The sequence below is a fragment of the Zosterops lateralis genome (genome assembly GCF_965231275.1).
Source record: "Zosterops lateralis genome assembly, chromosome: 18".
Classification (NCBI taxonomy): Eukaryota; Metazoa; Chordata; class Aves; order Passeriformes; family Zosteropidae; genus Zosterops; species Zosterops lateralis.
The window spans coordinates 2,548,668-2,561,663 of record NC_139778.1 but is presented as its reverse complement, the minus strand read 5'-3'; the positions used below and the strand labels follow the sequence as shown (position 1 = coordinate 2,561,663).

Below are 12,996 nucleotides of genomic sequence, written 5' to 3'. Positions count from 1 at the left end.
AAATCACTTGGGACTGTTCCTCAGATGATACTGGTCTAACTCCAGTTTGCACTGGTGTAAGGAGCCATTACCAGGGCTGTGGAGTCCAGTAGAGCTGGAGTCACAGGAGGGGATGGCAGTGGAGGAGCAGCAGGCACTGACACATGGCAGAAATTCCTGCTTGGGAATCTGCCTCTGGCCCCTGCCCCACATCTGCTGCAGATGGAAGATAATGTGGGGGGGATTTTTTAGTTTACTTTAAAAAAACCCCAACAATAAAGAGACAGAATATAGAGAAAATATTTATTGAGTGCAAGAGGAAGCCATCTGATCAAAGACCTGCTCTGGATCCAACTTGGAAAGGCTGAAAAAGCACCAGATCCAACAACCAGATGAAATTAAAAAAGACAGGCCTGGGTTAGTGCATGTGCAATGGGGAAGGCCTGATTCCCTTAGAGAACAGGATCATCTTTGGTTAAAATGCTTGGGAAAGTCCTTGTTTAGGCAGTTCTCAGTCTTTGACCTTGGACCACAAAGCCCAGGGAATGGGTCATGGAGTCCTTGTGCAGGAGGAGAGAAAATCCCAACCCCGGGCAAGAAGGGAGCAGGCAGGGGGCAGCCTCAGGCCACTGGCACTTGCTCAGGAGAAATAAGTTCTTCTTGAAGGCACAGTAAACCCTCAGGGTTGGTGAAGGATCCCTTGAGCCAAGTTCAAAACTGACCCAGCTCCATCTGCAGTTGTGGAGGCTTCTGTGGACTTGATTCACCTACATCCATCTTTGGCTGAAAGATGTACAACGATTCAGTGAAATAAAAAGCCTGAAGAGGAGAGGGAGCTGTTGGTGGTGAGCTCTTCTTCAGAGTCCAAAAGAAAAAAGGAAACAAAAAAAAAAGAAAACCACAAAAAAGCTCCAAGGTTCATTGTGAGATCAAAGGAGGCTGGTGATGGCTGCCAGGGGCCCAGGGAGCTGCTGCTTTGGTAGGAAAGCTCTAACCCAGAGCAGTGGCAGCTGCTCCTCCAGGCAGGCTCCTCCCTGCTCCCATGGACCTGGAACATGGCCAGGAAAACCTTGCATTGCTCTGCAAGACAGGGAGTCTGCTTGGCAGAGGGCAGGGAGCCTCCAGGGATCCTGCCCAGCACTGGGACAAAAAGCCCAGCAGGGCTCAGCTCAGCCCAGCCTTGTGGAGAGGAGCTGAAGCTGGGGCTCAAGGAGGCTCAGACTTGTGCCTGTTGTTCCCAGGCTTGCTCTTCCTTTGTGTTTACTGATGGATCACAGGTCCCTTTATGGATGTTGCTGCTGGGCAAAAAGTCTTTTAGAAGTTTCCCAACATCCTCTGCCCCGAAATGTCACTCTCTCCATGCCAGCTGTGTGAGCAATCTCAGTGCAGTTCCCATCTTGGCTGCTGGGTCCATTCCCCTCCTTCCTATGGGAAGCTCCCAGCCCTTCTGTGTCCAAGTGTTTCAGCTGGGGATGCTCTGCAGTGACTGGATCTGGCCCCTTGCAGCCTTCTAGTGGAGTCTGTGGTGCTGAAGGATACAAGGTCCAAGGCAGAGCCCACCAGCCTCATCACAGGGTTCATGTGGCCTTTGGATGAAGCCCTTAACTCAATTCTTCCAGTTATTCATGTTTCCCAGCAGCCACAATCCCAGTGTAGCCTCCACATTCAGCATAGATCTCATCCATCTCCATTTTTTTTATAAAATAATAAAATACATATATATATATATATTATATATATACTATGAAAACTGTACAATATTGTATGCAAAAAAAAAAAAAAAAAAAAAAATCAGAGGCCATCAAGTAATGCAACAGAAATGAAAGGTTATTCTTTGCTATCATGGTACCAAATGTCAGCAGCAAAGGACAGACACAAATAGGTGCAGTAAGAAAGCACAGGTTACCCCAAAACCTTACCTTGCAGCTCTCATAAAAACCCCACACTGAACAAAACAATCACCTCCAGTGGATAGGCAAGTTACCAGAGAGCCTGGAGCAAAGATGGAACTGGTGACCCTCCATGAATCATGATTTTGACACCTGAGATCCTCTCAAAACTGAGGACCTGACAATAAAATCATTCTGTTCCACTTGGGAAGGCTGAAGCCATGGAGACACCCCAGTTTCTGCCCTGAAGGATGAGGTTACACACCCAGCTGTGCCAGAGCTCTGAGTGTGCTGGGCTCCAAAGGGGAAATACAGAGCCTGGAGTGCCCCAGAGGGTCTGTGCCCACAGGAGGAGCTGCCCAGGATGAAGCACCCTCGAGTCATTCCATAAAATCCTGGCAGCTGATCCCAAAAGTCCTGCTGGTGCTGAGCCTGCCCCAGTTCAGGCCTGGTAGAACTGTCTCTCCACCTGCTGGGTGAGGGTCCCGCTGGCCATCACGGTGTGGCTCACAAACTCCTGGGTCAGGGTGCTGCTGGAGTTCTCCACGTGCTGCGTGGTCACCGCCATCCCATCTGCAAGGGGAAGGCACCAACTGTGGGGTCACAGGGAGCACAGGCTGCCCTGCCACTCCAGGCAGTTTGTTTTCCATCACAGAAAGTGCTATTCAAGGACCTCTCCACACCAAGTGACTCAGTGCTTTGCTGTGTCAGTCAAGAGGATGGATTCTCCTAACAGATCCCAAACTCTCCATGTTGCAGCATGAACCCATGAGCTCAAGTGGGACAACAAAATTGATGAGAATAAAGATGTTTGCCCCACTGCTCTGTTTTTTCTGCTCTGAACAGATGGAACCTTGCAGGAAGAGCTATGATTTGGCCCCTAGTGATAGTGCTGGAGGGATCTTGAATACAGCATTCCCTCCAGGACTGGGAAGCAGGAACACAGTGTAGGAAATGGGCTGACCCTCTTCAATCCCACCTGATGGACCCTCCTCCCCTGCCTTTGACACTTGAGCTAAAAGCAGCCTCAGACCTTTGGACAAGCAGAATTATCCTTTGTTTTCTGAGGGTTGCAAAGCAACAATGAGCCCCTACCTGTGAAGTGGGGCTCCAGAGAGGAATGGCTGATGCTGGTTTTGGTGGTATATTCAGTGGGGAATTTGTAAACTTCTCTCATGTACTGCTGTCCTCCAAACTGGGAGAAAGCACCTGGGGAAAAGGAAAAGGGCAAATCAATCAAGAAATAACAAAACTTCCAACTCCTCAATGCTGCACAGTGAGCACCAACAATCTCAGGAATTTTCCCTTGCTGATATCAGAGCCAGTTCAGGAGGAACTGGGAGGACTGGGAAAGTCTCACACCTGGGCAGTAAGAGGCTGCCTCCAGGTATTTGCACAAAAAGGCAGAAGTTTCACCATAAGTTAAACACTGGCAGGTGTTCCCTCATTCAGTGCACCAGGACTGGGACAGTGTTCACCAGGCACAGCACTGCCTTCATGGAAAACTGTCTCAATGTCTTTCATGCAGCATGGAGCCATCACCAGAGCTGGAAAGTGACTGCAGGAGTTGTGTCCCCTGCTCTGAGAGGTTTCTCTTTGCACCCCCACAAAGACACAGTACTGTACCTCTGTCCTGAGATTCAATGGTGATGAGGCCTTCTCTCTCTGGCCCGAAGCCTTGGGTGGTGTTGGCTTGCACTTTGAACTTGTATGGGACATTCTCACTCAGGTGGGGCACAGTCAGGGTGGTTTCCAGGTTGTCTCCTTCAACATAGATTGTCCTGGGCTCCCCTAATCCACAGGGACACAGAGTGGTGATGACAGACCAGAGTGATGGTCCCTCCAAACACACTCCCTCCCAAATCTGCTGCCTCAGCTTTCCCTGAGCTTTGTACAACCCACAGGCTGAGGGATTACACCCACTTCTACTAAGGGTTAAAACAATCCCATTTCACTACAGTGGGGAACCTCAACAACCAACCTCCACAGGGTTTTGCCTGCAATAATCAACAGGTCCTTCCTTTTTCCACCACATTTGTTAGACCAGACCAAGCAAAGGCACAAAGTGCCAGCTCCCAGGCCTGGAATCAGCCTCATGTCCCCACCTTGTCTGCACTGATGCAAGCAAACAACTCTTTTACTGGTCCCAGCCAAAATGCAGCAGATTGCTGGAGGTATCTTGTGCTCTACACAAGGGACCTGTGCTGCCTTTGCCTGGTACTGTACCTCCTCCATGCAGCATCTCACAGGTGATCCTGTAGCCCAGGATGGGCCCATTGGGCTCACGGGGTCTCTCCCAGCTGAGGTGAAGAGAATCTGGGCTGAGGGCAGTGAAAACCAGTGGTCCAGGGGCACAGGGGGTGCTCAGGGTGAAGGGAGTACCTGCAAGGGCACAGGGGACACATCAGGATCACAGCAAAGGGAGCCTGGGAGAGATCTGCACAGAGCATTTATGGGATGAGCTGGAAGGGCTCAGCTCTCTGGACAGCAAGTGTGAAGTCAATGTGAGGGGGAAGAAGGTCCTGTTCAAAAAGGGGAGGAAGGAAAGGAGAGCTGAGGATGTGCAAGGAGAGGGAAAACAGCAACCAGCGCTACAGACAGCACCAAAGGCACCAGTGCCACCCTCCTGTCCCCAGCCACCTCACCTGGCACAGGACTGAGCGGGCTCTGCGGGTCCACCTGGGACTCGATGGTGATGACTCCCTCCCTCTCGGGGCCCCAGCCCTCCTCGCTCTGCGCCTTCACCTTGAAGATGTAGGAGTGGTTGGGCAGCAGGTCCTCCACCACCACTGAGTTCTGGCTGGGGTTGGGGATGGTGATCCTGTGCACCTCTCCTGGGACACACAGGGAAGGGGACATCACATTGCAGGTACAAAGACAGAGCCACAATTTTCACCTAAAGTCTGTCTCAAACAAACTGCCTGAAAAAGCCATCCAGGGACCCTCCCCACCCACCTCCATCACACCTTGCCACCAAAAATGGGCAGGATGAGATGTCTTTCCAAAAAAGGCTCGAGACAAACAACAGCTTCTTGAAAACTCAAGGAGTTTCAGACAAAAGAATTACATTTTCACTAATACTGCCCTGAGATTCATGTAAAAATAAGATATTTTCATTTCCTTTTTCCAGGTCCCATGCATTGGAAAAAGAATTCAAGATGTTTGGGCTGATAGAATCAGTCAAAGGGGATTTTTTTTTTTGGAGATGATTCTATGATTCTACAAGCAACTCCAGGAATTGCTCTCCTGCTAGGAGAAACAGGGAATGAAAGCTATGGGGTAGCTGCAACGTTTCCTGCACAAAAAGAAGGCTACACAAAAAGCAGATTTAGGACCCTGAATCCCAGAATGCTTGAGGCTGGAAGGCACTTCTCGACATCATCTGATCCAATTCCCCCTGCCCAGAGCAGGGTTATCCAGAGCCAGAAGACCCAGAGCAGACTCTCCACCACCCGAAACCCCCACCAACTCCCCAGTGCCTGTTGACTGACCTCCGTTGAGGAGCTGGTACTGCACACTGTAGCCCTGCACCTCCTTCTCACAGCGTGGCTCCTGCCAGCTCACCTTCAGGGACGTGGGGCCCAGGGCAGAGAACACCAGGCGGGTCGGGGTGTCGGGGATGCCCAGCGCCCTCCTGGAGTCTGAGGCACAAAGGGAACATCAGGCTGGAGATTTTGGGGATGGAGGATAAGGGGGCTGGGGGAGAGGAGGGGGTGGCACACACAAACATGGGGTGGTCCTGATGGTTTGGGGAGCATGTGGTGGGATGTCACCTCTGCAAGCTGTCCTGTCTTGAGGGGGGACTGGCTGGCTCTGCACAGCTACAGGGATGTCCCACAGTCCCAAGGGTGCCAAGCTTGAGTGGGACAAGTTAATTAAGCTTCATGCCCGTGTGGCAGAGAGTCCAGAGAAAGGGCCTGGCGCTGGCTGTGACCATCCTCACCCCTAAGCACCCTGTCCAGTCTGCCAGAAGTTTTACAGACTTTATAGGTCAACTAAGACTGGCCCTAATCAACAGCTAAATCAGCCCTCCAGTCCCTGTTCATGTGGCCTGGGACCACATCTGGGTGCTCCTCAGCTCATCCCACTGGGACTCAAGGCTCACAGAGAGCACAGCAGCCTCCCAGGTGACACTCAGGAACTGAAGCCCCTCATTGACAAGGAGCTTGCAGAGGGACATCTCATAAGGAGCACACGTTCTCCCCAAGAGCTCTCCAAAGGCCTGTGGAGTAAGACTGAGAACAAGAAGCTCATTAGGAATGAAGAGAATGGGGACAATGGGTTGATCAGAGCACGGTGGCAGCAGTGGTGGTGAATCAGTCCAGGTGGGTTGAAACCTGCAATTCACCTGCAAATGGAAAGGTGATGTGATGGAGGCACAGGCTGGGTCAGAAGGAAGATCAGCACAGCAGACAGCAAGCCATGGAGAGGAGGTTTGGGGTGAGCAGTGGATGGCAGCAGCTCATGGATGGACGGTGGCTGGGCTGTTATGGGATGTGTGGCTGGGAGGAAACACTGGACAAGCTGTACCTATGTACTTGCACATCCCTGTGGACCCATCAGCCATGATTATAGAGTCCCGACAGCCAATGCTGGGGTAGTAACCCTTCACCTTTGCCCTGCTCCTGAAACCCACGTCCCGGGGCCGGAGGAGTGTCCTCCCAGCATCTTCGTGGATGGGAGGGAGGAGTGTCCCTGGGTAATCTACAGAAGCAGTGCAAGAAGAAAGAGAAAAACACCATTGGAGATTTCAGAGTAGCTTCAGCCCAGGCTCCTGCACAGGTGATGTTTTAAGGCTCAGGTTTGAAGACTCTTTAAACCACCTTCTGTCAGCACCAGCAGATTGACACATGTGGAGCTGAAAGGCAACCACACTGCTGGATAGAGTGAGGAGAAGAGACATGTGCTCTCCCTGGAGTGTTCATGGTGTGAGGATAAGGATGGAGCTCCCTTCCCTGATCACCCTGCCTGTGAGGGGTGGAAACCCTTCCAAACTGGTCTGGAAGCAGAGAGGCCCTAGCAAAGCACCAAGACATCAATAGTGGGGACATGACCTTCTAGACCTGCAGTTCATAGTCCCCTTAGCTGTGAGCACAGTCCTCACCCCACGAGGACTTTGGGGTGCAGGTCCAAAGACAGCCATGGGGATGGAAGGGAAGGACAGGTCCCATCCCTGTGGTACTCACCGTGCCCCATCAGCACTGTGGAGTAGTCTCTTGTCAGCGAGGAGCTGCCCATCACCCTGTGCTCCTGGTGCACGTGGGAGCTCAGCTGGTGGTAGCTGGTGTTGGCTGTCCTGGTCAGGGTGCTACTGCCACTCCCTGGGAAGGAGAAGTCCACCCGGCCATTCAGCAAGTGCTCTGTGGAAGAGGGAACACTGTGAGGAATGTGGCTGTGGACAGAGCTACTGCTCCACTTTCCATGGGGAGGAAGCAGGAGACATCATGGTGCCCCCCCTGCCTTGGCTGAATCCCAAGTTCAACCACTCTGGAAGGTGATTCTGGAATGCTACATCTAGAACAAACCACAAAACCCAACATGAGACACAGAAAGAGGTAAACAAAGACTTCTCCCTGCACCAGACACACCCATGGTGCCCAAGGTAACTCCAGACCTCGGCCTTGCTGGGGCACTGCCTTGTGGTTCTCACGTCTCCCCTTAGACGCATGCACTGGTTTATAATTTTGGATTTTAAAAGAAGGCGGAAGAAGGAAAATGGCCCTTTATGCAGGAGGTTTCTCCAGATCTCATTCTGGATCCCATCTCAGCTGGATCTGAAAAGCAAACTCCGCTCCGTTGTTCTGGTACTTGACAAAAAATCCCATCCCCTCCCAGCAGGCCAGGAGAGATCAGCCACCAACGAGACAGTGGTTTCTGTTTAACAGTCCAGCAGATCTGCCCCAGAAGCTCTGGGCACTTAATTAAGGTGAAGAGCTGCCCTTGGAGGTGGCACTCAGCAGGTATCATCTGAGTTTGCTCCTGCCTTGAAGGTCCAGCCTTTGGTAGAAGCAACTTGCTAGCAGGCTCCCAAGTCCGTGCCGAGATGGGGGTTACCTTGACACTCGTGTGAGCAGACACACCAGGACAAGGCTTTGAAGCAGATCACACCAACACGAGGGTGGGCACACAGGGGGAGGCAGGGGACACAGAGCCCATCCACTGTCCCTTTGGCACACAGCAGGACGAGACAGGACCCTCAGTGCTGTCCTTCACCTGCTGGGGGCCGGGGCGTCCCGCTCCTCCTCACAGTGCCCGGAGCCACAGCGCTGTCCTCCTCGGGGAGGAGCCCCTCGGTGTCCGAGGAGAGGCGGCTGCTGCCGGAGAGGCGGGGAATGGTTTCGGGTGGGAGCCTCCAGGTGATGCGGCGAAGGTCCAGGTCTTCTCCCAGCAACGGCACAAATTTCCACCTGGAGCCTTTTGGGACAAGGCAAGCACTGGTGTTGGCACGGGCTGCAGGGGTCAGGGTGGGCCACCCACCACCTCCGTGCTGGGGAGAGGAAGGGACAAGCACCAGTGGGGACGATGCCTGTTCACAGCCCATGCTCCAAGTGTGAGCTGAGGAGTTCAGGTGGTGCAACCATCTGGTAGGTGGAGAATGGTGGGAGCACGACATGCAGCGGGTTTCTCAACCCCTGGACTGTTTTCCAGCCCTGTGTCCATCGTGACAAAAGGTGAGAGTCAAAGTCCCACCACACGCCTGTCCCTGCATGAAGAGTCTCCAGCAATTATCCTCTGCTCAGAGAGGTTTCATCACGCCTTGATGTGCACTCAGGGTGGTTGGACTCCTGATGTTCCTCTCTCCTTGCTCTTTGAAAAGACCAGGGACTCACCCTTGGGTCCCAGGCCCTGGAGAACCCTCCAGAGAAGATCTCACAGACACACCTCATAATATCAATTATGGCTCATGTCCCAACATAAGGCCAGGGATTCAGCTTCATTCAGAAAGTGAAGGGATGGAGGAAGAGAGGCCAGTGCCTTCTCAGCACTGCTGAGTTCCCTCCTGTTGGCTTGGCCTAGACCCTGAGCATCCAAGGGACTCAGAGGTCTGTGCCTTTGCTGGTGCTTGTTTGCTGGTGTTAACTCTCATGGTCCAGCCAAATGGCACTACAAAGGGAAGATGAGCAGGGAGGGCCGTGAAAAGCTCCTCTCCAACCCCACAGTGGGACTTCTCTTTGTCCCATGGCTACAGCAAGGAGGCACTGGCCTTATTTACACTGTGACCAGCCAACTGTTCCCATGGATGCAGATACTGAGCTTTAGAAAAGTTGATCTCCACCATCTCCATAACTTGGATCTCCCCACCCCTGAGAGATGGGAAGGAGCTGTGATGCTCATTTCTGAAAGTTGCTGTTAAGGAAAATGAATGTTAGAAATGACTTTTTCAAACTCAGAGACACGAACCTGAATCATCAGAGACACTGGGCCTCTTGCTGCCAGCTGGAGAGCGGAGCACGTCTGCACTGTACATCAGGTAACTGTCATAGTCCTCACCTCCCTCTGCATCGATGATAGGGACGTCAGGGATGATGGGGACTGCAGGAGAGGTGGAAAGTGCCATTAGACAAGCAGCAAAAAACCCCCACACATGCAGCAAAAAACTGCACAATGCTCAGGCTGGCCCTCAGAATTCCAGGATGGTGGGAACAACAGAACAAACAGGAGGTGGGGAAGCAACTGGGGTGACAGGGAGCTCTCCCCAGCACTGCCCCCATCCCTCTGTCCCCTGCCCAGGCTGGCACTCACTGGACATGGGGCGCTTGGGCTGCGTGGCGAGGTTGATGGTGGCTTCTCTCTGGGGCCCCCAGCCCGCGCCGTTCCGCGCCTTCACTGTGTAGCGGTAGGGCTGCGACTCCCGCAGGTTCTCGATCAGCACCGTGCGCTTCTTGGGCTCCTCCACCAGCACCTTCTTCACGGGCCCAATGGGCACTGCAAGGCACGGGCACACTGTCACACCCCAGGCACCGGGGACCCCAAAACAGCCTGTGCTTTGGGGTCAGGAAACAGCCTGGCTCTGGGTGCAGCAGCTCTCTGGGCTGCTCATAACAAGCAGCATCATCTCAGGGTGATTCCCAAACCTAATGCTGAAGTTAACCTCCAGGAGAAGTCTTCTGTTGCTGGTATGTCACAAATAACACCTTCCTGGCACCTCACCCCCTTTATCTAGACCTACAAACTAAGTTTTTGAGATGAAAAACAACATAAAACACTATGGAAGTGAATGGGAACAGAGTGTTTTGGAATCTGCAGGGTTAAATCGTGGCTGGCAATTTTTCTATACTCTTTCCATCAAGAAGTGACCCACCCAAATCCCAGTTCTCAAAAGAAACATGCCTGGAGTTGTTCTGGCTCTGCTGCCGTGGTTTAGGACTGGCACAGCCTGCAGCAAATGACCTCCAGCCCCTCAGCCTGGCTGGACTGTCCCATCCAAAAATGAACTCTTACCGTTGTCATCATTGACAAGCCCATAAGTGACTTCATAGGCCGTGATCACCCCGTTGGTTTCTGCAGGCTCACCCCAGCTCAGCTGGGTCACAGTGGAAGACACAACATTGAAGGCCAAGCGCCCGGGCTCGCTGGGCACTGGGAAAGCAAAAGCAAAGGGTTCCCATCACTGCAAGTCAGGAGCCAGTGGGTGCCCAGAGCTCCCGAGATCACTGCTGGGCTGCACTGGGAGACACTCAGGGCTTGACCCCAAGTGCTGGAGCCCTGACCCTGGTGCGGGGTGCAGAGGTACAAACTTGTTCCCACGTGGAGGGAAGGCAGGTGTGGGGTCACTCACCCTCCTCCAGCGTGCGGCAGCGGACGATGTCCGAGTAAGTCCCCTCTCCCATGGCGTTGTAGGCACAGACTTGCATCTCGTAGTCGCAGAAGGGGTAAAGGTTTGTCAGCTCTGCTGATGGAGTTTTGACATCAATGAGATGAGCTTCTGACTCAGGGTCTCCCTGGATCCAGTATTTCACCTGGAAAAGCAAGTGCAAGCTGTGATTCCTTCAGATCCTCGTAATATGTGAGAATTTCCTTGTCTCTTACTAAATCGGCTCTGGGAATGGTGTTGTGCCATTCTTCTGAAATGGGAGGCCAGGACAGTCTGGGCACTTCCTCATAAGTGATGGAACTGGAGATGAAGCCACCAGGAATCTTTCTTGCATATCCCTCATCCACCCAGCAATGGTCCCTCAAGGATGGAGGGGAGCAGAAGGGGTGAACTTGCTCCGTCTTTTGGGTGTGTAATTTGGACCCCTTCAGTACAAATGTCTGTGTGAAACACCTGCAGGAGGGGACCCACACTCTTCCCTGGGATCCGCTCACCCCTTACCTTGTACCCCAGGGGTTTTCCCGGTGGAGGAAACCAGTTGAAGCTGATTTCCCTGGAGCTGAGGGCACGGGCATTGGGATTAAGTGGTGCACCCAGGCGGCCCTTGGGGGACTGGGGGACCTGGGCCAAGCCAGTCATCGAGGGGACACCATCCACCAGCTCTGCAGACAAGAAAGTTTACATCAGTGCCAGTCCTCTCCCTCGGATGAAAAAAGAAGGAATTGTGCCTCTCTCAGCACTGCCCTGCCATGCTGGGATAAATACATTATTTATGATATTGACCCACTTGATGACAGTTTTGCTTGTCCAGCCACAGGAACTACCACACACCATTCATGGGCAAGTCCTACCTCTCCCTTATTTTTAAGACTTTTCATTCAAATTCCCAAGGAAAAGGAATTAATTTCTATTCTATTTCCTTTACCGCGGGAGACGATCCATCTTTTCCCCATCCACTGACTATTCCCACTCGTGCCTCTAGAGGGGGACCCAAATCTACCAGTCAGAGCCGGAGGATCCTCGCTGCGGCTTTTGGGGCGAGGATGGAACTCTGTGCACTGCTGGGGTGGGCTGGTCTGGGGAGGAGTCCCACAGCCCCCGCAGCCACTGTCCCTGCCCGGCTGCCAGCCCCTACCTGGGTCAGCAATGGTCACCGTGGTCTGGGGGTAGCGGCCGATCTTGGCTCCGTACTTGGGGTGGAGGAGGTCGATAGCAAATTGCTTGACCTGGCAGTTGTTGAGGAGGGTGTCTATCTCTGTCAGCTCCAGCAAGGGCACCTGCACCTCCTTTCGGGTCTCCCCAGGCTGGAAGACCAGTTCACCCTCTGTGAATTTGTAGTCCTGGAGGAGAAAGGAGAGGTGTGTTCAGGGTGAGGCTGGATGGGGCTCTAGGCAACCTGCCCCTACCCATGGCAGGGGGATAGAATGAGATGATCTGTAAAGTCCCTTCCAACTCAAACTGTTCTATGATTACAGCCTGCAGTATCCATGAGGAGACTCCCAAAGAGCTTCCCCTCATCCCCCAGTCAATCCTCAGTTGCCTCCCAGTGCCCACAGCTCCAGGGGCAGCTGGAACCCTCTGCCTCAGGCACAGGCATCCTCTCAGGTCCTCTCTCCCCCAGGGAGCAAGGGATGGAGAAGAATGTTCACCCCTGTGCTGACAGCAAGCCTTGGGTCCCCTCTGTCCCACCCACATTTCACCCCTCTTCTGCAACGCCAGGGTTGTCCTTTTCCCAGCCCTACATTCCCACTCGTTCCCTTCCTGCCTGCCGAGGCCAGGAGCACCACCCTTACCCTGCCATCCTTGGCAGTGAGATCCCGGGTCCTGTAGGTGACTTGGGATTTCCCATTGTCGATGATCTCCCGAAGGACAGGGATCTTGGCCAGCTTATCAAAGCGGCTGTGGGAATAGGCTGGCTGCAGGAAGGTGATGAGGCTGCTGGCTGGAAGGGGCAGGAGAGAAGGAGTGTGTACAGCAAATACACAAAGAATCACATCCCAAACACTCAGGTGTCCTCCCTGAACAGAGTTCCTGTCACCCAGGGGTGTGAACTGTGCATGAAGTATCATTGCATGGGCTGGAGACTTCCCAACTTCCCATTTGTGCTCCCTGCTCATAACAGCCAGGTGGGAGGCAGAGGGAAAGTGCTGGGGACATTAGCACAATAACATCAAAGAGGTTCTACTTCATGCCAGCACCCAATGAACTGGAGCAGCAGAGGAATGTGGTCAGCCCATAATCTGTCATGGAATTGGCAGCATCTAAACTTGTGATGGTGAAATGTTTCTGTCAGCAGAGAAAATGACCCTTCTT

The 12,996-nt window shown here is 53.1% G+C and overlaps 1 protein-coding gene across 2 annotated transcripts in view; it reads right to left on the bottom strand.

Annotated features, from left to right (window-relative positions):
- Window positions 1–180: 180 nt before the first annotated feature.
- ITGB4 (integrin subunit beta 4) overlaps window positions 181–12,996 on the bottom strand; it is a 28,119-nt gene continuing 15,303 nt past the window's right edge. The window contains exons 26-40 of one of the 2 annotated variants that reach the window (XM_083874387.1): window positions 12,477–12,625; window positions 11,819–12,023; window positions 11,185–11,345; window positions 10,648–10,828; window positions 10,311–10,448; window positions 9,612–9,794; window positions 9,270–9,401; window positions 7,055–7,228; window positions 6,399–6,572; window positions 5,360–5,509; window positions 4,514–4,702; window positions 4,095–4,250; window positions 3,495–3,659; window positions 2,964–3,077; window positions 181–2,441 (exon numbers count right to left, since the gene is read on the bottom strand). In XM_083874387.1, the coding sequence (XP_083730513.1) occupies window positions 2,311–2,441; window positions 2,964–3,077; window positions 3,495–3,659; window positions 4,095–4,250; window positions 4,514–4,702; window positions 5,360–5,509; window positions 6,399–6,572; window positions 7,055–7,228; window positions 9,270–9,401; window positions 9,612–9,794; window positions 10,311–10,448; window positions 10,648–10,828; window positions 11,185–11,345; window positions 11,819–12,023; window positions 12,477–12,625 (2,402 nt within the window). In that variant the 3' untranslated portion in view covers window positions 181–2,310. The remainder of the gene's footprint in view (window positions 2,442–2,963; window positions 3,078–3,494; window positions 3,660–4,094; window positions 4,251–4,513; window positions 4,703–5,359; window positions 5,510–6,398; window positions 6,573–7,054; window positions 7,229–9,269; window positions 9,402–9,611; window positions 9,795–10,310; window positions 10,449–10,647; window positions 10,829–11,184; window positions 11,346–11,818; window positions 12,024–12,476; window positions 12,626–12,996) is intronic. The other variant, XM_083874388.1, reaches the window with a different exon arrangement.